The sequence below is a fragment of the Chiloscyllium plagiosum genome, unplaced genomic scaffold (genome assembly GCF_037043375.1).
Source record: "Chiloscyllium plagiosum isolate Xiang-an unplaced genomic scaffold, Cpla_swu_hap1 HiC_scaffold_14, whole genome shotgun sequence".
NCBI classification, from domain to species: Eukaryota; Metazoa; Chordata; class Chondrichthyes; order Orectolobiformes; family Hemiscylliidae; genus Chiloscyllium; species Chiloscyllium plagiosum.
This window is the reverse complement of record NW_028270152.1, coordinates 71,328,294-71,353,469: the sequence shown is the minus strand read 5'-3', so window position 1 is coordinate 71,353,469 and position 25,176 is coordinate 71,328,294. Positions and strand designations below refer to the sequence as shown.

Below are 25,176 nucleotides of genomic sequence, written 5' to 3'. Positions count from 1 at the left end.
AAGTTACTTGAGAAAATTCTGAGGGATAAGATATATATGCATTGGAAAGACAGAGTTTGACTAGAGTAGTCAAAATGGCTTTGAGCGTGCGAGATCACGCTTCACAAACTAGTCAGAATTCGTTGATGAAGTGACCAGGAAGATTGATGAGGGAAGGGCAGTAGATGTAGTCTATACAGATTTGAGTAAGGCCTTTGATAAGGTTCCACATGGTATGCTGCTCTGGAAGGTTAGATTGCATCAAATCCAAGGGTAGCTGGTAAATTGGATACACAATTGGCTTGATGGTAGGAAGTGGAGGTATTAGTGGAAAGATGCTTGTTAAACTGGAGGCCTGTAACTAGTGATGCACCTCAGGATCAGTGCTGGGCCCATTGCTGTTTGTTATCTATATCAATGATTTGGACAAGAATGTACAAGACATGATTAGTAAGTTTGCAGATGATACTAAAATAGGCTGTATCGTGGATAGTGAGAAACATTATCAAAAATTGCAGCAGGACCTCAGTTTCTTTCCTAGGGTTGGGGAATCAAGGACTAGAGGACATCAGTTTAAGGTTAGAGGGGGAAGAATAGAGGAGAACCTGAGGGGGCAACATTTTTACACAGAAGTTGGTACGCATGTGGAATGAGCTGCCAGTAGAAGTGGTTGAAGTGGGCACGTTAAAAACATTTAAAAGGCATTTGGACAACCACATGGAGAGAAAAGGTTTAGAAGGATATGGGCCAAACAAAACGGGGTTAGCATTGTTGGACATTTTGGTCGATACGGACTAGTTTGGGCCAAAGGGCCTGTGTCCGTGCTATTGGACTCAATGACCTTGATCAGTTGGAAAAGTGGGTCAAAAGATGGCAAATGGAGTTTAATATAGATAAGTTTGAGGCGTAGCATTTTGGAAAGTCAAATCAAGGTAAGAGTTTCATGGTGAATGGTAGGACATTAAGGAGTGTAGAAGAACAGAGGTAATTTGGAGTTCAGGTGCACAGTTCTCTGAATGTTGAGTGACAGATAGACAGGGCAGTGAAGGAGGGTTTTGGCACAACAGTCAGAGCACTGAGTATAGATGTTGCGAAGTCATGTTGTAGTTATATAGGACATTGGTGAGGCTGCACTTGGAGTACTGTGTTCAGTTTTGGTCATCTTGCTATAGAAAGGATGTTATTAAATTGGAAAGAGTGCAGAAGAAATCTATAAGGGTCTTGCCAGGACACAACGGTCTGAGTTATAGAGAGAGGTTGGACAAGCTAGGAGCTTAGGACACGGAGGGAGGATCTTATAGAAGTGCATAAGATCATGAGGGGCATGGATAGGGTGAATGCATGCAATTGTTTTCCCAGGGTTGGGGAATCGAGGACTATGGGACATTGTTTTCTGGCGAGGGGGGAAATAATAAAAGGGAAACTGAGGAACAACTTTTTTTTTTAACAGAGTGGTACACATTTGGAATGTGCTGCCAACCGAAGTGGTTGAGGCAGGTACATTAACACCATTTAAACTGCATTTGGGCAAATGAATGAATAGGAAAGGTTCAGAAGAATATAGGCCAAGTGCAGGGAAATGGGGTTAGCGTATATGGACATTTTGGTCGGCATGTACCAGTTTGGGCCTAAGGGCCTGTCTCCTTGCTGTAGGACTCTACGACTCTTATTTTCACCGCTCGATTCCTCCAATGTTACTTATTAGACTATACTTATCTGCTATTCATTGCTGGATGAACAGAAATGGCCTCCAATTTAACATTGAAAAGACTGAAGCCATTGCTCTCAGTGTCTATCGTGATTTCAAATCACTCCATGGCCTTGCTCTTCCCTATCTTTATTCTCCTCCCTAATCTCATAACCTTGTCATATCTGCACTCACCTAATAATTCTGGCTTCACATTTTCTGAATGGTGAATGCACTTATCCACTAGATGGCACTGCTGTCCAAAAATGATCCCAAAAATGTTAAGACTCAACTTATTATGCAAGTAGTTACTTGGTAGTACAGTAGTGACACTTCGGTTCTTGTGATCTTGCATTCTAAGAAAATCAACTAATGGGGCTGGAATCACATTGTAGCCAATGCAGGCAACAAAGTTCGCTTTCTACAAATAACGGTCTAAATTCTTCAATCGGTTTAAACTTAATCCACGATGAAGAGACACGTGTTATAGAAGAACCAACTGTACTGTACAGAACTTGCTGAAAAAAGGATATTTTAGAAACTGCTTAACCTTGCATTCACCAGGACAGTTTGCCAGAATTAACAAAGTAAAGGGACACTTCCCTTGGTAATCTGAAACTCTTCCAAGTCTTCCTGACAAACGCAAGATGGAAAGTTTGAACAAAATGAACCCTTTATCAGCAATACTCAAATATCCAAGACCTTAAGTCTTTTACCCTTTGATTTCAATTACAGAGATTGTTGCGTTGTCCCACCAATGCTTACGGTAATAGTTAACATTTCGGATCCATGGTTGTAGAGGTTCCTCAGAGCCTGTTTTTGTTGGCATCATTTTCTTTCCGAGAAATTCCTCAATGACTGAGAGCGTAGAAAGGCTCTGGCTGCAGTACAGAGGGTATAAAGAAAATCAGACAAGAGTAGTGAATACTTCATGAGACAAAAACGCAAGATCCCCATAACGACCAATGCCTTCAATGTCAAACTTCCACTTAAACAATCATAACCTGGGAGGAAAACAAAGCAGCATACTTGCTACATTTTTACAGAAAACTGGTACAATACTTAATCCAATACACTATTCATATTGCCCATGACACTTCTCTTGTAATACACTTAGCTAATTCCTTCAAATTACTGTCAGCACTGACAGAACTGTATTCTTACAGTATTGCAAGTTGTTCTATACTGACATTCTGAACAAAGTAGTCATCCTGTTCTATCGTGGTATTCATGCAGCAGACCCAGTAATGTCCTACCTCGTTCTACTGCCATAGATCTGTGCCTTGTTCTGTACTGACAGATCTCCATCCACCCCACCCTCCGTAGCTAGTGTACCTCAGTCTGCACTGTTCAAATCAGCCTGTCTAGACCCCTGTAAGAGATCATCCATGTCTTGTTTGGTTAGTCATACGCAATTGGAGACATTGAAAGTTGCTCATTTTTAGTCACAGGATTAAGCTCTCCTGCAAGCTGAAATGAAGGTAAGTAAAACAAAGAAGGAAAATTAAGTTCATTAAAAAGGGAATGATTCTAAGGGTTAAATTTTTAAGCAACTTTACTCCAGGACTCAGGTATAAAAATAAGCCAGTTAGAGCTAATTGACAGCTTGCCTCAAATGACTGAGATCAGAACTGGTGAAGTGTGTCAATCTGCTTCAAGAGTGCCTCCATCCAACATCCACATACCTGTCCTTTTTAACAGAAATTAGTGAACCGAGAAGAGGGGTTAGGTACCCTGGCTGATCTTCCCTTCTTCACCTCTATCAAAGCCTTTTACAGAAGCTTACAGCCAACCAACTTTAGAGCAGCATTCTACAACTTTCCTGGTGTGTGAAACATTATCAAAATGGGAGGAGTATTTGCCCACTGGTGAACTGGGATTGGTTGTACCCAAGAGTAAAATATTACCAATGAATTCTCATGTCATACCAATGCCCTTGTCAGAGTCAATCAATCTTAAATTCCCCAACCTAAGCCACAGAGAAGTCCCCACAGTGTCACTAGTCAGATACAACGCTGGATTGCATTGATAAACATATTGCATTGATAAACAATGAATAAAACATACCCCTACACCTCACTCACCTCAACCCCAAGATCTACAAGTTTGCTGACGACATCACCGTTGTAGGCCGGATCTCAAACAATGAGATGACAGAACACAGGAAAGAGACAGTGTACTTGACAGTATGGTGTAACGATAACAATCTCTGCCTCAGCAGCAACAAAACAAAACAGCTGATCATCGACTTCAGGAAGGAAGAGGAGTCGCCCCAGTCTATATCAATGGTGCTGAGGTGGTTGTGATCAAGTGTCAAGTTTCTAAGATTGATGATCACCAACAATCTGCTCTGGTCCACCTACATCGATGTGAGGGTCAAAAACACACAGCGCCTCTGCTTCCTCAGGAGGCTAAGGAAATTTGGCACAACCGTAAAGACTCTTACCAATTTTTATCGATGCATCCTATCCGGATGCATCCTGGCTTGGTACGGCAACTGCTCTCCCCAACACCGTAAGAAACTACGGAGAGTCACAAACACAGCCCAGTCCATCATGTAAGCAACCAGCCAGCCATCTATACTTATCACTGTCTTATGAAGTCAACTAACATAATCAAGGATCCCTCCCACCTCAGTTATAACCTCTTCCAACCTTTTCCTTCAGGCAGAAAATACAAAAACTTAAACAGACATACCAACAGATTAAGAACAACTTCTTCCCCACTGTTATTAGATTTCCGAATGGGCCTTTCAAATTTTAAATTTAATGTTAATTTCAGTCTTTGTGAACCTTCTCTACATCCGTAACATTGTAGAATAAAATTGAATATGCTTTATTGCCATGTGTACTCCAGTACAAAAGTACAGCACTACAGTGAAGAGTTTCACAATGGCGCCATCTTTGGTGCAATTACCCAGGTACAAATCTTGAACATAAAACAGAAAATAGAAGGAAAAGTAGTGGCATTACTTAGCATCTAAAAAAAAAGTTGGAAGAAAGGTAGTTATAACATAGTTAGATGCTTGGCATTACAGCCTGGCAAAGACTTTCAAATAGCAGCAGCTTAGCACACGGTCAGATCACACGGGCCAGGCCCTAGTCCAACAACTGTCCCGCTCTTCTCTTAGACTCCAGCGTGACATTCCACTGCAACAAGGTAAGTTGTGCCACCCGGGACTCAGGGGCTCGCCCTACCCCATCCCAGGACACAGGAATTCACCCCACCAGTCTTGGACTCGGGGACTCCCCCCATACCACGCTGCTTTGGGACCCAGTGCTTCCCCCATCCTGCACCGCTCTGGGACTGCTTCCCTGCGCATTGCTCCAGGACTACTCAAAAAAAAAGAGGAAAAAGAGAAACAAAAGGAAAAGAACAGGTGGAGCAGAGAAGCTCTGGGTGGAGCGTCTTACTCTGCTGCCATCTTGACGGAAGTTGCACTCCTTGCTCTAATACTCTTATGCACTTTGTATGGTATGATCTGCCTGTATTGCACGCAAAATAGAAATTTTTACTGTACCTAGGCACATGACAATAAGAAACCGAATCAAAATGACCACCTTAGCTTGGGATGGGTTCCTGCTTACATCCTCAATCCAATCAGCCAAAGTACAGTGAAAGTTACTATTAGATTAGATTAGATTAGATTAGATTACTTACAGCGTGGAAACAGGCCCTTCGGCCCAACAAGTCCACACCGACCATCCGAAGAGAAACCCACCCAGACCCATTCCCCTACATTTACCCCTTCACCTAACACTACGGGCAATTTAGCATGGCCAATTCACCTAACCTGCACATTTTTGGACTGTGGGAGGAAACCGAAACACCCCAAGGAAACCCACGCAGACACGGGGAGAATGTGCAATCTCCACACAGAGAGTCGCCTGAGGTGGGGATTGAACCCAGGTCTCTGGCGCTATGAGGCAGCAGTGCTAATATTCCTGAGAGTTAAATGAAATATTTAAGAATGCAGAGCTAGAGACCAGTAAAGTCTCATGTTGCATCTCCAGGTTTGTTGAATTATCACATCTCAATAAGTGGTTAGAATAACGCAACAGCTGGACTCTGCAACACCAGGAGAAAAGGGGTCAAAACATCAAAGCCACATAGTTACACAGTGTGCTAGGGAGTGAGCATGTGCAGCTATTGGACAAGGGCCAGATCAGGCTTAGCAGTGATATTTCCCTCACTGTCAAAATAATCTCCAACAGTTCTGTGTCGAGAATCAAACATAAGCAGTGGGCACATGGCAAGGTACCCAGTGAGTTCCTACGGAACCATATTCCAGTTTGTGTTAGCATCTTCCAGAGGAAACCAAACAAAAGCTGTTCTCAAGGGGAACTTGTAACTGACACTTGCTTTTCCTGTATTATTCTCCTTAATGTTCTCTTACCTAAACACAAGGATCTTATCCCCATGTTTCAGGGTCTCTTCTATCAGCTCAAACAGTAGGACCATTTTTGCAGAGTTCTCTAGCAAGCCAGGTTGGTAGTTTGCCAAAACATCCTTAGCCTAAGGAGAGAACAGTCAAATTAATTCATCTGTTAGTCTTTAAAAGATCACATCGTGTTTTACACAGGGGGAGCATAATGAGCAAAGTAAATAGGCAGCTAGCTGAGGCTATTATTGGAATAAGGCTCATAGTGCTACTTGGGATTGGAGGAGAAAGGCTCTATGAAAGTGACATGCCACTGTATTTCTGCAACAAAATCCAATTCATGAATAAAGGTAAAGACAGTGCTTTTTATCCCTTTCTCCGTGAACTCATTTTGATACTTGAAAGATTGCTGTGGCCCCAGACCTGTGACAATACCTCCTTTTTCACAGGACTTTCCAGACAGAAATCAGGCTTCGAGGATTGGCCATTACAGCATGCCCACTATTAAAGTTACTGAGGATTTAAATTGGGCATGCAACAGTCAGCAGTCAGAGCTCCAATGCAGCCATTGCTGCCTTACAGTTCATGACCCCAAAATTTCAGTTCGCAACCCTGTTGTGGAAACCTTGGACATTTCACCCCACCCAGAGATTGAATCGGGAGATATTAAGGAATAATACAAAGCAGTTCCAAGGAGTCCTCAGAAGCCAAGAGCAGAATGGAAGGGACATAACAGTTCATTGCAATAGAAACATACTGAACAATAGAGACAAGATAAAATTAGATTACTTACAGTGTGGAAACAGGCCCTTCAGCTCAACAAGTCCACACCAACCTTCCGAAGTGCAACCCACCCAGACCCATTTCCCTACACCTAACACTATGGGCAAATTTAGCATGGCCAATTCACCTAACCTGCACATCTCTGGACTGTGGGAGGAAACCCACGCAGACACGGGGAGAATGTGCAAACTCCACACAGACACTTGCCCGAGGTGGGAATTGAACCCGGGTCTCTGGCGCTGTGAGGCAGCAGTGCTAACCACTGTGCCACCGTGCCGCCCATAAATTATACTGAATGCAACAGAGGATCTAAGACAGTTGTGGGATTGGTGTAGTCAATAAATAATCTCCCTCACATAGAAGAAACAGCATTCTATTAGTGATAGCAACCAAATTAGATTGCCTGCAACTAAAATATCCAGCTTCCAAAAGCCACAATGCAAACAAGAGAAAGGAAGTAGTATGGCACTTACCCACTCATAGGTAATGACCTGGTTAGTTTTGTCTTGGAAATGGTTGAAGCCAACATTCTGCGTGAACTTGCTGTTTGCTGAATCTATGGTGGTTGATGCACTTTCCGTTTTCCTCTTGCCCCCAACTGGCAGAGCACGTGCATTTGGCGCACCTGTGTTAAGATCATTTACCTCAAGATCTAAATCTGGATCATTGGCTAAGTTCTCTTTCTGCAAAGCCTCATAAAGTACATCTGGATGGTTCCAGATCTGGTAAAAGATGGAAAAGAAAACAACAATGACCAGTCAATATTACCATTTGTCACATCCACCAACCTTAACAGACAGAACAGACTCCTGATGAAGGGCTTTTGCTCCTTTGATGCTGGTTGACCTGCTGTGCTTTTCCAGCACCACACTCTCGACTCTAATCTCCAGCATCTGCAGTCCTCAAAGCAGCCATAAACAGAGGTAAGCCTTACAACCAATACAGTATGTGACACTTACTGCATGTTATGGGTGACAGTAATAATATGACACACTAAGTTTCTGAAGCCACAACCTTTTGACTCATTGAGCCAAGACTGCAGAAGAGGAATGTGTTTGTGCCCAACCCTGAGTAATCATCCTTCAGATGAGACATTAAGCAGATATGGCTGTTCCTATGATTACATTCGTAAATTCTCCAAGGAAAACTAGGAAATTCCCCTTCTGAAAATGCAGCGTTTCCTCAGACTCAAACTATTACCAGATTACAATATGAACTTACTTTCCTATTAAAGTCCATCTTTTTCTGCACCTTCCTCTGTAGCTGTAACATTATATTCTGCATTCTGTTCTATGACCCTGAGGGAGTTATGGAAGTTATGACTTGCCTGGATAGCACACCTTTCACCGTGTCTCAGTACCCGACAAAAATAATAAATGAAAGACATGAGAATGCAGTTAATTAAGCATTACACTGTGTACCTTCTTAAAGGACAGTATTCTTACACCCTCTATAAAGAATATCCCAAGCAGTTAAGAATGTATTAGGCTGCCAGTAATGTGGGGTTTGTCAGTGACAAACTGACTGCTGTTCAGCCCAACCTGCCCCAGGAGACAATTCACCTCCTTTTGATTAGAGGACAGCCATTAAAACAGCCCCAGTAGACAGGCCACTGAATGCAGCTCATGATTACAACAAAAGTAAGCTGAAGAGAACTATTTCAAATAATAGTCTGCAGGAAACCTTTGTCAGTGCAGATGAAGGATTGAGTCAACAGTTACCCAACATGCCTCGCATACAAACAATGTGCTGAGGCATTTCACAGCGGGTTTCAGATGATTTGCAAATAAGAAAAGGCTTGTCAAGAAATACTGCATGAATGATAGAATGGTCACAATGCAGAAAAGCCACTTAGCCCATTGTGTCCATACTGGCTTTAAGCAAGAGCTAATCAGTTAGCCCAATCCCTCACCCTTTTCCCATTCTGCTGTAAATTTTCTCCGCAGATGCCTAGTCAAATCCCTTGGAAGTCCCAATTGCATCCGCCTCTACTCAGTTGTTAATGTATCCAGATCCTAAACACTCGTCACATTAAAAAATATATTTTTTTAAAATATCACTATTCCCTCTCTTGCTAATTACCTTAAACTGTTGTCCTCTGGGTCATGATCCTTTTGCCAATTGGAACAGGTTCTCTCTATCTAGATATCTCTCAACCTCTAGCACTTCTTTCAGACCTCCTCTCAATCTTTACCTCTCTCAGTTTCTATAATCAACCTGCATAACTGAAGTCCCTGATCCAGAATCATTTTGTCAGTCTTGTCTGCAGTTCCTTAGGCCTTTACATTCTTCCAGAAGTACAGGATCAAAAATCGGACAGAATACTTCAGTTGAGCTCTCAATGATCATGTTAAAAGCTTTGATTTTGCATCCTATACTCAATTCATAAAAGCCCTAAATCCCACTTGAGGCCATTTTTAGCCACTTACTCAACCTGCTCTGCCACCTTCAACGATTGTAGGGATAACCAAGTCTCTCTGCCCCCTTAAATTGTGTCCCTTCATTTTTTTTTATTGGCCCTTATCCTTTTTAAGTGAACATCAAAATGGCTTGAGGAATCTGGTCAATTTCCCAACCCGGTAAATTCCATTTGTTTCCACTCTCCCTTCTTTAATTCTAAGTCAATCTCAAAACTCAAAGCCATTGCTTCTTTGAGGCACCTGGATTCTCTCTACCACAGTTAATTATTTTCTTGGTCATTGCTTTTTACTGCGTTTCTGTATTCATCCAGTTTGCTTTCCAGGTCTTTTCATGAATTCAATCTAACTGTCTTCTTCCTTTCTCAGTTTATTTCTTTCTCTGTCTCACATTTAGTTGTTTTCCCATTTCAGTCATCTCGACCCTTCCAATTTAAATGTTTAGTTTTACCTGTCAATTTAACACCAATTTTCATCACAACAGACTTATTTAGTTTATGATAATCAGGAAACAATAATAATGTAAAGTCTCAGCTCTGTGAATATTTAAGAAGATCTTCAGAAATAGGAATAAGAGTAGACCAAGTCTGTAAGTTAGCTCACTGAGCGTGAAGGTTTGTTTTCAGACGTTTCGTCACTCTACTAGGTAACATCAGAGAGAGTCTCTGGTGAAGCGCTGGTGATATGTCCCACCTCACTATTTATAGGACTTGGGTTCTTCACGTGGATGATGTCATTTCCGGTTTTTTTTCAAGGGAAGGCAGATAGGAATGACGGAACGTTTGAAAACAAACCTTCAAGCTCAGCAAGCTAACTTACAGACTTATCATCAACCTGAACTACAAATCTTCTAAAAAAAAAATGTAGGAGTAGGCTGTTCAGCCCTTCTCTGCTATTCAACAGGATCTTGGCTGATCGAACATTTCTCACACCCACTTTCCTGCTTTTTCTCCATAACCATAGATTCCCGATCAGTCGGGAATCAATCTCAGCCTTAACTATATAGAGGACTCTGCTCCCAAAGCTATCTGTGGCAAAAGTACCAAAGACTCTCAACACTTAGAGAAGCAATGCTTCCTGATTTCAGTCTTAAATTAGCTCCCCTTTATTTTGAAACTATGCCCTCTGACTCTTCCAATAAGGATCACTATCAAACATCTCAGCACAGACACTCTTTCAGCCAGATACAAAATAGTGATCTCAGTACTCTTTCATCAAACACTCCCCTTGAGGTAAATATACTGTACAAGCCCTAACACTGCATCAATATCAGCAATTACCGAGAAACTAGCCACTGATTGCTTAGTGATTAAACAAAGGTACAAGGCATTCCAGATTTCTATCATTCTGTACAGTTTTGAAAAGACAATGGCCTACCTTACAGCAGACACAGAATGCTTTGAGAGGATTGAGACCCAGCCAGCCACTGTTTCCTGCATCTCGGAAACGATTCATAAACTCGGTGTACAGTGATCGCTGAATTTTGGAGAGACGGACTAGCAGCACGTGTTCTTCTTTCTCAGGAAGGTGACCTCTCAAGACATCGTGACCTCGTCTGCATAACAAGTCAAATTTATCAATCCTCTGAAGCAGCAGATCGTGTTAACAAAAGAAAATGAATGAGGGCAGCGAGCCTGTGAAGTTTCTTACTGAAAAGAATTAGAAACTTAGAGTTTTGCTAAATAATCTACTTTGAGACAGAGAACCAATGGCTGAAGAATGATGCAGCACAGGAAAAAGGCATCAAGTAAAACTTAAAGCTCTGATTAAGGTCATCAAGATGAAACATTACCATGCTCTCCCCACACGTAATACCTGACCTGTTGTATATCCAATTTTTGTGGTGGACTTCCACAGTGATCTGTTTAAAGCTCATATTATCTGTGACTGGGGGCTGCAAAATCTTTAGCAAAGGATCTGATGACACACAGCAGTAAACTGAATCAGATAGCAACGGACATGGCTATTTGATCCACTGTGACTGTGCCAGCTCCTTGAAACACCTAATTAGCTCACAATTCATGACATATTCTGGATCACACACCACACCATGTAAAAAAATTCAGTGAGGTGTACACATTGCAACCCTCCCCAACTCATCTCTTCGTTCCATGATGCAATGGGTAAAACTCAACTCAGTGCCCCAGATGGACCCGAGCCAGAGATTTATTTGGCCATAATTTTGCAAACCTCTCACCTTTGTACAAATCCTTCTAGCAGGCTGTGTAAAACGTGGCTGCGGTACCGCATCAGGCGGACATCCTGCGGTGTGGAGTCAATACACTGTCCATTTAAGATGGGACGCTCAAACATGTTGCTGAACTCCTGCCTGGTACCAAGGAAATCGGGCCGGACAAAGTCCACCATGCACCAGTACTCCATAAGATTGTTCTGAAGTGGATACCCAGTCAGGACCACTCGCCTCCTCGAACGGATGCTCTTCAAGGCCTGAGATGTACTGGCATGGCAATTCTTTATGCGGTGGCCTTCGTCACAAATGACAACATCAGGGCCTGGTCTAGCCAGTGCTTTTTCAATCCCTGAGAAATAAATTAAACTTCTGATCAAATGAAGAACAGCAGAGTGTTGTATCGTAAAGGATCCAGCTAATAACTATACAAAGTACCTAACTTATTATCCTTGGCGAAGGAGCTCTTCCAATTAGAGCAGTAATGTCATTAAAGATCTTCTAAGTTTATCACTACTTTGACTCCATACCACGAGGAACAAAAATGCAATCTCTTGATTCTAAGTGAAAGCATACTATCAACGATATGCAATTACTATTAATAGTTTAAATTGCAAATAGCACAAGCTTGCTTTATGATATTTAAAATAATCGTCTAATTTCTTTAATTTGGCTTGTCAGTAATTTGGATGGAGTAGGCCAGTGAGATTAGTTTATTATTTTTATGTGAGAATGTTAGCACTGACAATTATGGGCTGACTGACCTCCACTGCTGCTGTGAACTCCTATATATCTACAGAATCATCTGAATAGCTGAGGAATGGGAATTGCAGGAAATAGTTGGAGCATCAAGTGCTAAGCTGCAAAGAGCAAGTAAGGCAGACCACAGCATTGGTTAAAGGAATGTTAGATAAACATTTAAGTTAGCTGAAGGGCACAGGATTACAATGGATAAATGAGAATAGTTTCAGATTGTTTGATTAGACAGCAAGTATATTTGATAGCAAGTACAGTGATGAGGGTCAAAACATCTTCCTCTTCTAGCAGTGAATGTATCTAGAATTACTACGGTTGAAGGTGTTACAAATGTCATTTATTTCATTATTACCTTTCAATAGCTCTTGTTGCCGATCTTCCTCATCTAGATCTATAATTACAGGTCCCGCTGGTTTCTTTGTTTTCTTCCTCCTCCCAGTAACAAATGACTTTTTTAACGACAGTAAACGATACATCTCATACCCCATTAACAGCACACCACCATCTGCTGACCATTCATTAATCACCTTGGAACGGGCCACAGTTGTTCTACAAAAAGAATGGGAATGTCAAATAACCTGGAAGACGAGGATACTTTTACAGTGTAGTCTATCAATATAAATGGTTGCCATGTTCTCGTCCTAATGAAGTAGCGAGATGCCAAAGGATTATTTCTAGGATTATTGCCATTATCATGATGGCAATGTTTGGTGCGTGTATCCATTTCTTAGCAATATCCATTCACAATGTGATATTCCTCCCTCTAACCAATTTCCTAGATTTCCTGAAATTCATTTTGGGTTACCACCCTCTCTGGCAGTCCCAGTTCTTTTTGCCAGTGCATATTCAAAGTCTATTCAAATGTGAGGGCCATTGTAATAATTGAAGGCATTGATGCTCTCTGGACATCGTTTCCTGTTCAAAGAACTTGTATATAACATTTTAGCACAGTGTGAAAAACCTCAAAAGCACTTCACAATTAATTATTCCGAACTGCAGTGCCTTAAGTAAAGTCAGCTGCCATCATGTGTTCAGTAAGAACCCAGAAAGGGCAATCAAATATATAAATGACCAATCATTTTTAGTAGAATTAGAGGGGTGACAAAAACAGACAATGTTTAGCTCTTTTTAAATGGTAAACATTCACCCGAACTGACACATCAGGCTGCATGGATCAGTAACACAGCAGGGAGTGCATTTATTACCAGAACCAGAGGTGCTCTCAATTTTAATTTGTTTGGAAGTTGGTTGCAAGGTAAATGACATTTGCAACACTCTTCCCTGAATGCCCAAATACATTTGTGCAGACTTGCCCCATTTCTTTTAGGACCACAGCAGGACCTGGATATCCTCTTTTATAAACACATAACAAGACATACTTGTGTTCGTCATTTAGGATGTGAACTTTAAAACTCCTGGGCTGTATCTCCTCAGAGTTGTAATCTGCAGGAAGTATTTCTGGGGCAGGCAGCCACATGTTAAACTCTGCCAACCAGTTCTGCAAAGTGTTCACCTGAAATCAATAAAGGCCAATGTCATCTCTGTGTACAAAGGTAAGTGAACATGTCATTAGCCCCTGATTCGACTTTCAAGTAAAGAATTTAGAAAGTTGGCAAACTGGCCATCTGCCTTCCTGTCTGTTTAGTTACCTCATTCTTACCACTTCAGTTGGGATTAAGTCGCCAAACAAAACTTACAGGTAAAATAAACTCACAGAATGTGTGTCGGGCAGGAGGTCATTTGGCCCAGCATGTCTGCATCAGAATCCTTAGATTGTTTTACTAAAACATGAAATCCGACCCATTATAAATTACTGAAACAAAACAAACTTCCACATCAGCTCCAATATTTTTCTAAGCATACACCCCCCAACCAAAGCACTCAACTGGTGATTAAACATGGTTCGTTCACTTTCTATTTCACTTGAAGTACTGGTTAAAACACTCTGCTCAATACCTCCTCTCTCCTGTAAAATACTTGATTCTTCAGAAACTGCAACATCCCAAGTGAAGTGTTTTTTGTTTCTTTTCTTAAGCAGTACGAGGAAATATCAAGAGCACTACTGTGCAACAGCTATGTAGAATGTAATGATACCATCACTGATACAAAACAAAATACAGAGGAGATAAGTTTCAGGTTATTGCACTACACCTCACTGATGTATAGACAAAGAGCCCAAACCTTCATGTCCTACAGACCAATACCTATTCCGGGCATAATCTATGATTAATCTCCTCTTTCTCTTCCCTCCCAAGAGAAATGCCCTTCAGCAGCGTGAATAATAAAATCAGAATACAAATACTGACCGGTACAATAGCAAGGACAGTGCGAGCTTCTGTGTATCGAAAGAGGACATCCACGAAGGAGACTATCTGCAAGGTCTTTCCAAGACCCATACTGTGTGCTAGGATACAGCCAAACCCACTGCTACTTTTAAATCTTTCTTGTGATTCCACTAGATTGTCATACAGGAAGCGGATTCCACCGACCTATGGATACAGAATTAGAATATTAATCAACTGACAAACATCACAAAATCCAAGCATCAGCTTCACATCGTTTTTTTTTTTAAACTGTAACTGAATTCGACAAGAGTCTGTCACTAACAGTATATTTAATGCTTAGAAATGAGTGTGCACATGCTTTCTGGTGTTGCAAAGGTAAATACAAGTGCAAAAAAAAGAGGTGAACAACAACAGCAAGTATGAAGCACGCGGGAAATTAAGTTTAAGTTTCGGAACTACCAGTGAAGCACAAAACAAACTGAAGCTCTCGTGTCTTTTTCCATATTTAGACCACGACTAACTCTTGTCCTGTGCTGCTGCAGCAGAGCCTCTTTCACGGAGGTCACAAACACAAAGGTAAATCACAATGGTAATGATCTGACCTTACATAAAATATTTTACTTTCTTTGAGGGTTCTTGAGATTTTCTCAAGGGCTACTTTTGGTTTTCAGGAGCACCCTTTTCATTCTCACTAACTTGTGACACCGTCTCAAGTAACAGCATCCGGTGTATTTGTTTCCAGGTTAGGTATTTGGATTTAGTAAAAGCAAAATTAGATGAATTCATTAGTATCCTGAATAGTCATCAATCCTCCACTAAAACTAAAGTTACAATATACAAGGGAAACATTAATTTCTTACACATCATGACATTTAATTTGGTAAAACAGGCATAAACAATAATTATTTTTGCAAACTAACTGACACATACTTCATACACACATTATCCCAAAAAACTAACAAAAATGGTGTGGTCATAGTTGATGCTTTTCTATTACTTATGCACAAAGCTGAAAGGTTTTAACCAGGCTGTTACTATCACTTATACTGCATCTCAAATTTAAATTTTAACAACTGACAGTGTGGCCACCCTTATGCTAGAAATTCCACAATTGCTTGCAAGGAATTCATTACTTTAGTGGTTTCATGTTTTCCAGCTCCTAATTATCAGCGTATTCCTCTGGTGACAGGTTTAGAACTGTTCTCTCTTGTATAGCTTCACACCATTCCCTTCTGCAGCTCCTTTCTCTCCCCAGCACTTTGCAGATACTTCTTTCTCACTCTTTGCAGCCTCTTTCACCTCTTCTGACATTACAATATTTGGTAATAAATCCTTCCCATAACAGCCATCAGCATAGATTCGGCACTCAGCAAAGGTGACCTGCAGTAAAGATGGTTAACAACATCACCGTAGCCAATGAACAATCCATTCAGTCTCGCTTGGCCCCACCCAGCTTCCTCTGCCTCTATCACTGCATTGGGTAGAGAATTCCCCACCATCACCTTTGCAGTGGTATTGAAGTCTCACCACATCCCTTGCCCAAAATCTTAAACATGTGCCTCTGTACTCCTTGTATTAATAACTAAAGGGAGCAGCTCCTTGTTTAATCTAACAAACCCTCTCTCAATGTTGCACACTTCAATCATATCTCCCATCAATCTCCTTAACTCCAAGGACAGCAGTCCAGCTCCTCCAATCTAACCTTGCACCCAAAACCCACCTTCCCATTCCCTGTAAGCATTGTGGTAAATCTCCTCTGCACTCCCTCAAAGACTCTCACAGACTTCCTAAATTTAAAAATGCATAACACAAATTTAGATAGTACAGGATGATGAGTCAATGGGTCCTGAGAATGAAGAGGTGATGAAGAAAGAATGTCAAGCACTTTGCTGAAAGGAAGGGTATGTTCAGGCTTGCAAGTGTTCCTTGATTTCATTCTCTGGCTGTTCGCCAATGAACAAAATGTGCTCTGCTGTACTCTCTTCACATTTTTATTTATAATTTTCTGTTTAAAGTGGTTACCAAGAGAAAACCATCAGGCAGGATGGAATTTACAAAAGTAAACTTCGCAAGAAGACTTTAAAATTTTTTTTTAAAAGAGCAGCACAGTAGCTGAGTGGTTAGCATTGCTGCCTCAAAGCACCAAGGACCCAGGTTTGATTTCATCCACGGGTGACTGTCTGTGTGGAGTTGGCATGCTCTCCCTGCTTCTGTGAGAGTTTACTTCGGGTGCTTCACTTTCCTCCCACAGATCATCGATGTGCAGATTAGGTGGATTGGCCATGCTAAATTATCCCAGTTTCCAGGGATGTACAGGTTAGGTGGGTTAGCCATCATAACTCCATGTGGAATGGGATGCACTTCAGTGGGTCAGTACAGACCTAACAGGCCAAATAGTCTCTCTTCACAATGCAGCGATTCTATGATTCAGTGCATCTGAATCAACACCACCCATTTGAGTAAAGGTCCTACTAAAGGACAATCTTTCACTGCAATTCAGGGAAATCCCCAGCAGCACATCCCCCTTCCCCTGATCTGCCTAGAAAGCACGCAACATAACACTTTTCAATGCACCGTGCTACATGTGACAGTAATAAATCAAATCAAAAATCTCATGTTTTCATTTTTCCAATATGCAGATGGAGACTGCTGAATTAAGTCGAAGTTCAAATAACTTTAATGGAAACTGTACACATGAATTCACTGGATAAAAGCAAATTACTGCAGATGCTGGAATCTGAAACCAAAAGAGAAAATGCTGGAAAATCTCAGCAGGTCTGGCAGCATCTGTAAGGAGAGAAAAGAGCTGACGCTTCGAGTCTAACTGACTGTTTGTCCGCTTTGACAAAGGGTCAGTTAGACTAGAAACGTCAGCTCTTTTCTCTCCTTACAGATGCTGCCAGACCTGCTGAGATTTTCCAGCATTTTCTCTTTTGAATTCACTGGATGCTTGGTCAAGATTAAATAACCTACTGCAGATACTGGAGTAATAGTCGATCTCATGTAAAAGTTGACCCCCTATTTTTGGCCAAACAACCTAGAATTTTCCACATACCTTGGGTAAAGGTTGACCCTAGTTCTTCACAGATAACAGATCAATGTTTATGAGTCAGTGTTCCGGCTGTCAGGTCCTGCTCTGGCTTTCCTGGTTGTTCTGCACTTCTCCCGGACTTCTAGTCCACTGGCTGTTGTGTTCCGGTCCGGGTTTTCAGAAGTGTCATAATTCATTCTTTTTTTTTATTCGTTTACAGATCAATTGGGCTTCTGCTAATGGTATGAATTTTGATGGGCATGAACTTCAGCCCCTCAAAAGTAGTATCCAAGTAATATGCGACCCCATAAATTTAACCTTAAAAAGTAGTCAAAAAGATTTGACTATTACTCGAGCACATACGGTATTTTATCAAGACCACAGTCAAGGTTCTGATCAGCTTCAGCTGGTCACAAGGTGCATTTCCCAGGAACACAATGTCTCTCCACTTGCCCTGTGTTAGCTTCATTCATAAGGAAGCAAGGTTAAATAGGAGCTGTTTTCATTTACAAGGTTTGAATGTCACTGGCTGGGCTAGCATTTATTGCCCAGAGGGCAATTAAGAGTTCAACCACATTTCGGTACATCTGGAGTCACATGCAGGCTAAACATAGGGAAGGGAACTGCTGTCCTCTCCATCGGACATTCTTGAACCAGATGGATATTTCCTAACAACCAACAAATGGTTTTATGTTTAATGTAGGATTCAATTACAGATTTTCAAAATTGAATTCAAATTCAACTGAATTGAAATCTCTACCATGGTGAAATTTGAATCTGGGTGCTCAGAACATTACCTTTATTTCTGGATTAACAGTCTAGTGATAATACCACTAAGCCATCACTTCCCTCCCTGTTTTGAATGTAATATGCACTCAGTAAATTACAGAAAATGCCAAGAAATGAAAAGGTTAATAATTCAGAGATTAAAAGACAAATCTCAAACAAATCATGGATACAGATGATTGACTATTTTAGCATTACCATATCGCAATGCATTGTCAAGTTAAATGAGGGCCAAGAGAGAAGGCAATAAAAATGGTACAGTCTTCTAAAGCAGTACACACCCAAAAGATTAGATTCAATTTCCTTCAGTAACAGTCTCTGAAGATTAAGTTACTGAAAAGCAAAAGTCATGGCAGTGCATCATATAACATCACCCCCTGCAATACCTGGAACTGTTTCACTAATTGGAAAGAGAATTTTAAAAAATACCATGCCAGGCATCAAGCTGCACTCAAATCGTCAGACAAAAAGGATGAACTCCAATTACCTGGTGTGATTTGACTGCTCGTGCCAGTTGGGGTGCCAGGAAAATATCTTGCTCATTTGGTGGATGATTTATGTTGACTAGGACACGGCCCAGATCATCTGGCTGATTCAAGGCATCGTTCACATGTGCACCACTACTCTCTTCATTCACCTCCTCCTCTTCGTTGCTGGATTCACTGTCAAGAATGTGCAGTGAATCTTCTTCCCCTGAGCTCAGCTCAATCACATCTTCTGAGGAATAGAAAAGGAAGGTGTAATGAAAAACAGAAAGGCTGCTATCACAAAATGGGAATTGCTTGTGTTGAAACAGAAATAAGGAGTGCTTATTCAATAGGTCTTTGTGCATTTGAACGAAAAATGGTCTTTGATTCTCAAGTAAATTGGAGCATCAATTTAAATTGCTATGGCCCAGCAAAAGTTTCCTCTGGTTTCTGAATGAGCAGTGGCTTTATTCATTGTGAATGTCTGGAATGTAGTTACCAAATAAATCCCAGTACAGAAATGAGCTTACTTCTCTGCAGGTTGTATTGTAACAAGCCTAGCAAACTTAACATTTGTGGCTAGAATTCTGGTTTTACAAGACTCAGGTGTACAATAATATGCTGCATTTCTTCAGTTCACCATGATGATTTGGGTTTGGTCAGAAGGAGGACTTTGTATTGAGTCTCAACTCATATATAACTGAAATTACATCAAAGGTACACGAAATTGACTAAACTAGAAACATTTCTAGAAAAAAAGGAAACAAACTCGCTACTTTGTTAGTTGTAATTTATTCATTATTTGTCAAATTCTTGTTTCGTCTTTCTATTTATTCACAAATAGATACTTCAGTTTTCTCAGCCTGAAACTTTTCTATTCCGTGGGTAATGTCTTCCAATTCAGTTTCTGAATTCGGGCACAGGCCCTGAAGAAGGGCCTGTGCCCGAAACGTCGAATCTCCTGTTCCCTGGATGCTGCCTGACCTGCTGTGCTGTTCCAGCAATAAAGTTTCAACTTCCAATTCAGTTCACAACATTTTACAGTAGACAATATTACAGCAAATAGAGACACAGAAAATGCTGGAGAAACTCAGGTCTGGCAACCTGAGAGGACAGAACGAGTTAACACTGAGTCCAATATAATTTCTTTAGAACTGCAACTTAGATCATTTTAAATCTTCAGGCTTGTGCAAGCATAAATTTTTTAACAAAGATGCAGCTATTGGGACAAGACCTTGTAGGAATCTTTATGAAACCAAAGGTAAAATAAATCTATTAGACTTAATTTAATAAGGAATTGTGCAGTTGATATAATGCAAAGACAAGTTCTTTATTCATCAATACCCTCTGTAAACTGTCACTTAAGTGAATAATCTTGGTATCCATGTTTGACCAATCATGAAGTTAGTTGTGAAACTCCAGCACACTGGAAAAATCAGTCACAAGGGAGGTTAGGTAGAAGGAAGCTCCTCCTGCTTTATATTAAAAGTACCACTGAAGGGCTGGTGGCTCAGAAAGGAAAATAGAAGAATATAATAGCAAAATATTCAAAAATAGAGTGAGCTATGCATTGTGATCTTGAACAGATCTGCTCAGATTGAAGTCCATGAGCTATAATCAGCTGGCTGAAACTTTTAATTTTATGGATACAAGGCAATTCAAAAGAATTAGTTCAAGGTCAATGGATGTACTTCAAGGAAAGTTGGATTTTTATCAATGATCCGATGCCAGAAGCAGGCTTTCCTTGGGCAGTATGTGCAACCACATGCAAGCATATGCAAAACTGCAGTGAAAGCAGCACCAGATAAATGGCCATTTAAGATTACATTGATTGACATTTTAGATTTGCAAGTATCTATCTACACTGTAATTTCAAAACTTAAAATTGTGTTTTAATTAGGTTTGAATATTTGAGAAAAGTCAACAATACATTGTTTTGGTTTCCTGTTTTTCTCATTCACACTTCAAAGTCATTGTTTCTTAGTGACATTTGGTGCCATGGGAACTGGCAGTCCAGTACTTGAGCCTGGAGCCTTCATGACCACACTGACTCAGTAATACAAAACATGCCTTTACTGACGAGAAAGGTTACACATCTATAATTGAAACATTTTTTTCATTCCATGGGTTATCATGACACCACAAATGTAGAATTGCAGTTAAGTGTGGTGATGAGAAATGATTCAGTTATTCACCAAAAAACAGAGAATGCATAGGCAGGTTTAATAGAAGTCCGCAACATCATGAACGGTATCAATTGGTAAATGGCAATTGTTTCTGGTAGTAGATAGGTCAGTAACCAAAAGGCACAACAAAATGTAAGGTAACTGATGAAAGAACCAGAGGGTAATAACTTCACAAATCTAGCAAAATACCTGACTTTCAATTCTGCTGGTACATAAGAGATTGAAATATCACAGTGTGAATGCTGCTCCCTACAGTTAGATATTTAAGTAAACGTCTCTGCAATCAATCTAGGTTTACCACTGAGTTCATGTCAGTGATTAAGTTATTTATGCACTTCCAAATTGCAAACTTAAAAAGCATTTGCTGTTCCGGCCAGAAGTGTAGCTAAGATTTAGAACTTTACAAGAAGAATAATGAATGTAAGAAGAATAATAAAAGTGAAGAGTATTTGATTTTAGGCTAGAGATTTGCTTTGGCAAGACTGAAAATGAGGGACAACATCCCTAATGTGTGTGGAACAGATTACAGGAGCATTCGGTAGCCTCTCTGTTAAAAACATATGCCATGACATTATTAAATCCCAGATCTAAAAATGAGGGATGAAGCAGGGATATAGATCACTACACTCCCAAGCAGGTAGTGACAACCTTTAAGATTTCTTTGGTGTCTCTAAATTAACTTTCTCTTTCCTTATTATGTTTCCCTTCGTGGTTATTGCAAGATCACAATAGAGTGCAGGAGAAAAGCAACATTTCATACATACTGAAAATCCGAAATAAAAACAGAAAACATCGGAAGCACTCAGGTATCATCAAAAGTGAGACACTGGCTTTGTTGCCATTCTAAAGAGGGGTGACCACCTGTACTGCTCATTTTAAAAAAAAAATTCAATTAATTCATGGGATAAGGGCATCGCTGGCTAGGCCAGCACTTCTGCCCATATGTAATTGCCCAGAAGGGAGTTAAGAGTCAACCAGATTGCTGTTGGTCTGGAGTCACATGCAGGCCAAACCTGGTGAGGATGGCAGTTTCCTTACCTAAAGGATATTCTTGAACCAGAAAGATATTTCCGAACAACCAACAATGGTTTCATGGTTAGCATAGGATTCAATTACAGATTTTCAAAATTGAATTCAAATTCAACTGAATTGAATTCTCTGCCATGGTGAAATTTGAACCCGGGTCCTCAGAACATTACCTGGATTAACAGTCTAGAGGTAATACCACTAAGCCATCACTTCCCTCCCTGAAGGACATTACTGAACCAGATGGGCATTTCCAACAATGATTCGACTCTTAATTCCAAATATTTACTGAATTCAAATTCCACCATATGCTGTGGGTCCCCAGAACATTACCTGGGTCCCTGGATTAACAGTCTAGGCCATCCCCTCCCTTAACATACAACAACATGGTATATAATATTTGTTAAGATGGTAAAATTATAATAAATGTTTCATGTTCATTCACTCCAAACTTTATCTTTATTCATTGTTTGTTTCTTGAACATTTATGGTTAGTTTCTGAAGCGATTTGTAAACCCAGATGTGACCATCTCATATCAAAATTTACCCATCCCTTATCTTAAAGGCAGACTAGGTTGGCAGTTCCTGTGAAATGGTACCTCTGTACACACTTGCTTTCTTTTGATGTGGACATAAAACTGAGGAGATGGGTGGAGGAAGAGAAAACTATACAGGGTACAAATATTGTGGATTTCAATTATCTCTGTGCCTAACACTCACCATTCTTTAAGACCTGCTCCTCGGCTGCGGCACCTTCTTCACTCCCGCTGCTTATATCCACACAGATTACCTCAGGTTTTGGGAGTCTTGGAGGAATTTCATCTGTTTTCTGTGCAGTTTCCTCTGAAATGAGAAATTAGAAGGGTGGATACAACTGCTTCTGCTCATAACCATTTCTTTTTAACCAACATTTCTTCACTTAGAGTCAGAGAGGTCTACAACAAGAAAAAAGCCCTTCAACCCATTGTGTCTACTCCGGTCAAAAACAATCTAAGTATTCTAATCCCATTTCTCATTACGCGCTGCATAGCTTTTTATGCCTTGGCATTGCAAGTGCCATTTGAAACTTAGAACAACTTCTTCCAGTACAGAAGCTGAGTATTGCTCAGTTGTCAATTGTCCCATAGAGTACAAGATGTGCCTTTTTACAGTAATACCACCTGCTTTTGTTTCTATTGCAGATATAGAATCTAAGCATTTGTCCCTTCATTTCTTCTTTTACTTAAATGTCCATTTCTGATCTTGGCAACCAGTCTCAGAAATGGGAACTTTAGATTAGATTAGATTAGATTACAGTGTGGAAACAGGCCCTTCGGCCCAACAAGTCCACACCGACCCGCCGAAGCGAAACCCACCCATACCCCTTACCTAACACCTAAATTGGCAATTTAGTATGGCCAATCCACCTGACCCTGCATATCTTTGGACTGTGGGAGGAAACCGGAGCACCCGGAGGAAACCCACGCAGACACGGGGAGAACGTGCAAACTCCATACAGTCAGTCGCCTGAGGCGGGAATTGAACCCGGGTCTCTGGCGCTGTGAGGCAGCAGTGCTAACCACTGTGCCACCGTGCCGCCCACTTTAGGTACAGTCCGCATAATAAAAGCATCACATTTCCAAAACTGTCAACTTTTACTGATGCATGAAATCAGAACAACATTTGGAGAAATGGGAGCATTATATTTTATTTGTTATATCTGTGATGAACTCTTAAGATTAGTTATCTTTCTTTGGTTCAACAAACCTGAATGCTGTACTAATTGTACGCCTTCAAATTATGGCACAGCTGGTTCAAAAAGAAAGTGTTCTTGATAATAAATGTTATCATCCACTACAATATCTGTTGAGTGGGCATTTGAGCAAGCTCATGAGGGAAAGACTTTCATTCCATTTCTCAACATCTACTACTGGCCTCCTCAGACAATTAAGTTTTACAGTGTGGGGCACAGCTTAATTGTTACCAGTTATCTATTTGATTTATGTAACTGAAGAGACTGAACAGATTTAAAGGCCTGTAACTTGTGGACTTTATAGTTTGCCTAAAAATGCATCTTTCTATTGACCCTTTGACATTTTCAATCATGTTAACTGATTTACATGCAAAGGGTTGTAACAGTAACAGACTGCTTAATGCAGCAGTACTTGTAAAAACGCTTTCAGATAAACATGTTCACTTACCCTCATTCCAGACTGGTTCTTTTTTTAAGGTTTGAGTATTGGATTCTGAGGGTAGTAGAAAAACAGATTTTAGAAACAGTCATGCTCAAAGGTCACTTGCTTAAGGCCAGTTGCCAAGGGTAGTCATTGTTGGACAGCTTATGAAATCATCATGGTCACTTTTAATCCCTCATGGACTCTCTACACCTTACTTCTGTAACCTTATTCGGCCTGTAATGCTCCAAGACATCTGAAGTCATTCCTTCCAACCTCTTATGCATCACATCTTCCCTTTGACCTTGCACTGGGGTCCATATCTTCAGTTATGTCAAGAATTAGCTCCCTAAATCTATGCATCTCACTCAGTTTAGGACACTCCTCAAAACTGAAGCCCAAGCTTTTGATCAAGTGACCTAGCATCTCCTTCACAGATATGATGGCAAATTTTCTTTGATAACAAACATTTTGTGGCATTAAAAATGTGCTATTCAGTTGCACTTTGTCTTAATGCTGTCCATGTTAATATGCATTTATTTGAGGCAAAGTATTTAAAAGTATTAAAAACAAGGAGAACTCAGGATAAACATACATATTGCTTTGCTTTGGATCTTAAATCAACTTTTGTTTAAACATGCCCAACGCCTTTACACGACATTCAAGAATGCAAGTCTATACTCCTGATAGGGAGTTTCACTAGGGAACATTATTTAAAGAGCCAGGTTCGAGACCTTGACAGATCTGCAGCATTCTCACATTACAGGTATTAAAGATGACTCCCCAGAAGAACCAAAATTGGAAATGCTGATCATCACTAATTTTCTCAAACCTGTGCTTCAGTCAAGCATGACTGAAGCAGAGCCTTGTGAAATTCACCTTGTCTGCCTCATTTTGCCAACTTTTGGCTGAAGGCCTTTTTGCCAAGCACAATTTCCTAAAATGCAGATTTATGCCAGGCTGACTAGCTTTATTTCTGTTGTAAACTGTTGATTGTCCTTTCCTCTCCAAATAAGTTTCATGCCATTTTCAACTAATGGACATCCCTTTA

At 40.5% G+C, this 25,176-nt stretch overlaps 1 protein-coding gene across 3 annotated transcripts in view; it reads right to left on the bottom strand.

Moving 5' to 3' along the window:
* Positions 1 to 25,176, bottom strand: part of rad54l2 (RAD54 like 2) — a 122,109-nt gene that overhangs the window by 30,429 nt on the left and 66,504 nt on the right. For 2 of the 3 annotated variants that reach the window (XM_043708511.2, XM_043708510.2), the window contains 11 exons: positions 24,153 to 24,197; positions 22,693 to 22,815; positions 18,781 to 19,010; positions 14,498 to 14,680; positions 13,571 to 13,704; positions 12,544 to 12,740; positions 11,445 to 11,787; positions 10,625 to 10,802; positions 7,304 to 7,552; positions 6,063 to 6,181; positions 2,432 to 2,547 (listed from right to left, as the gene is read on the bottom strand). In XM_043708511.2, coding sequence (XP_043564446.1) covers positions 2,432 to 2,547; positions 6,063 to 6,181; positions 7,304 to 7,552; positions 10,625 to 10,802; positions 11,445 to 11,787; positions 12,544 to 12,740; positions 13,571 to 13,704; positions 14,498 to 14,680; positions 18,781 to 19,010; positions 22,693 to 22,815; positions 24,153 to 24,197 — 1,917 coding nt within the window. The remainder of the gene's footprint in view (positions 1 to 2,431; positions 2,548 to 6,062; positions 6,182 to 7,303; positions 7,553 to 10,624; positions 10,803 to 11,444; positions 11,788 to 12,543; positions 12,741 to 13,570; positions 13,705 to 14,497; positions 14,681 to 18,780; positions 19,011 to 22,692; positions 22,816 to 24,152; positions 24,198 to 25,176) is intronic. The other variant, XM_087994516.1, reaches the window with a different exon arrangement.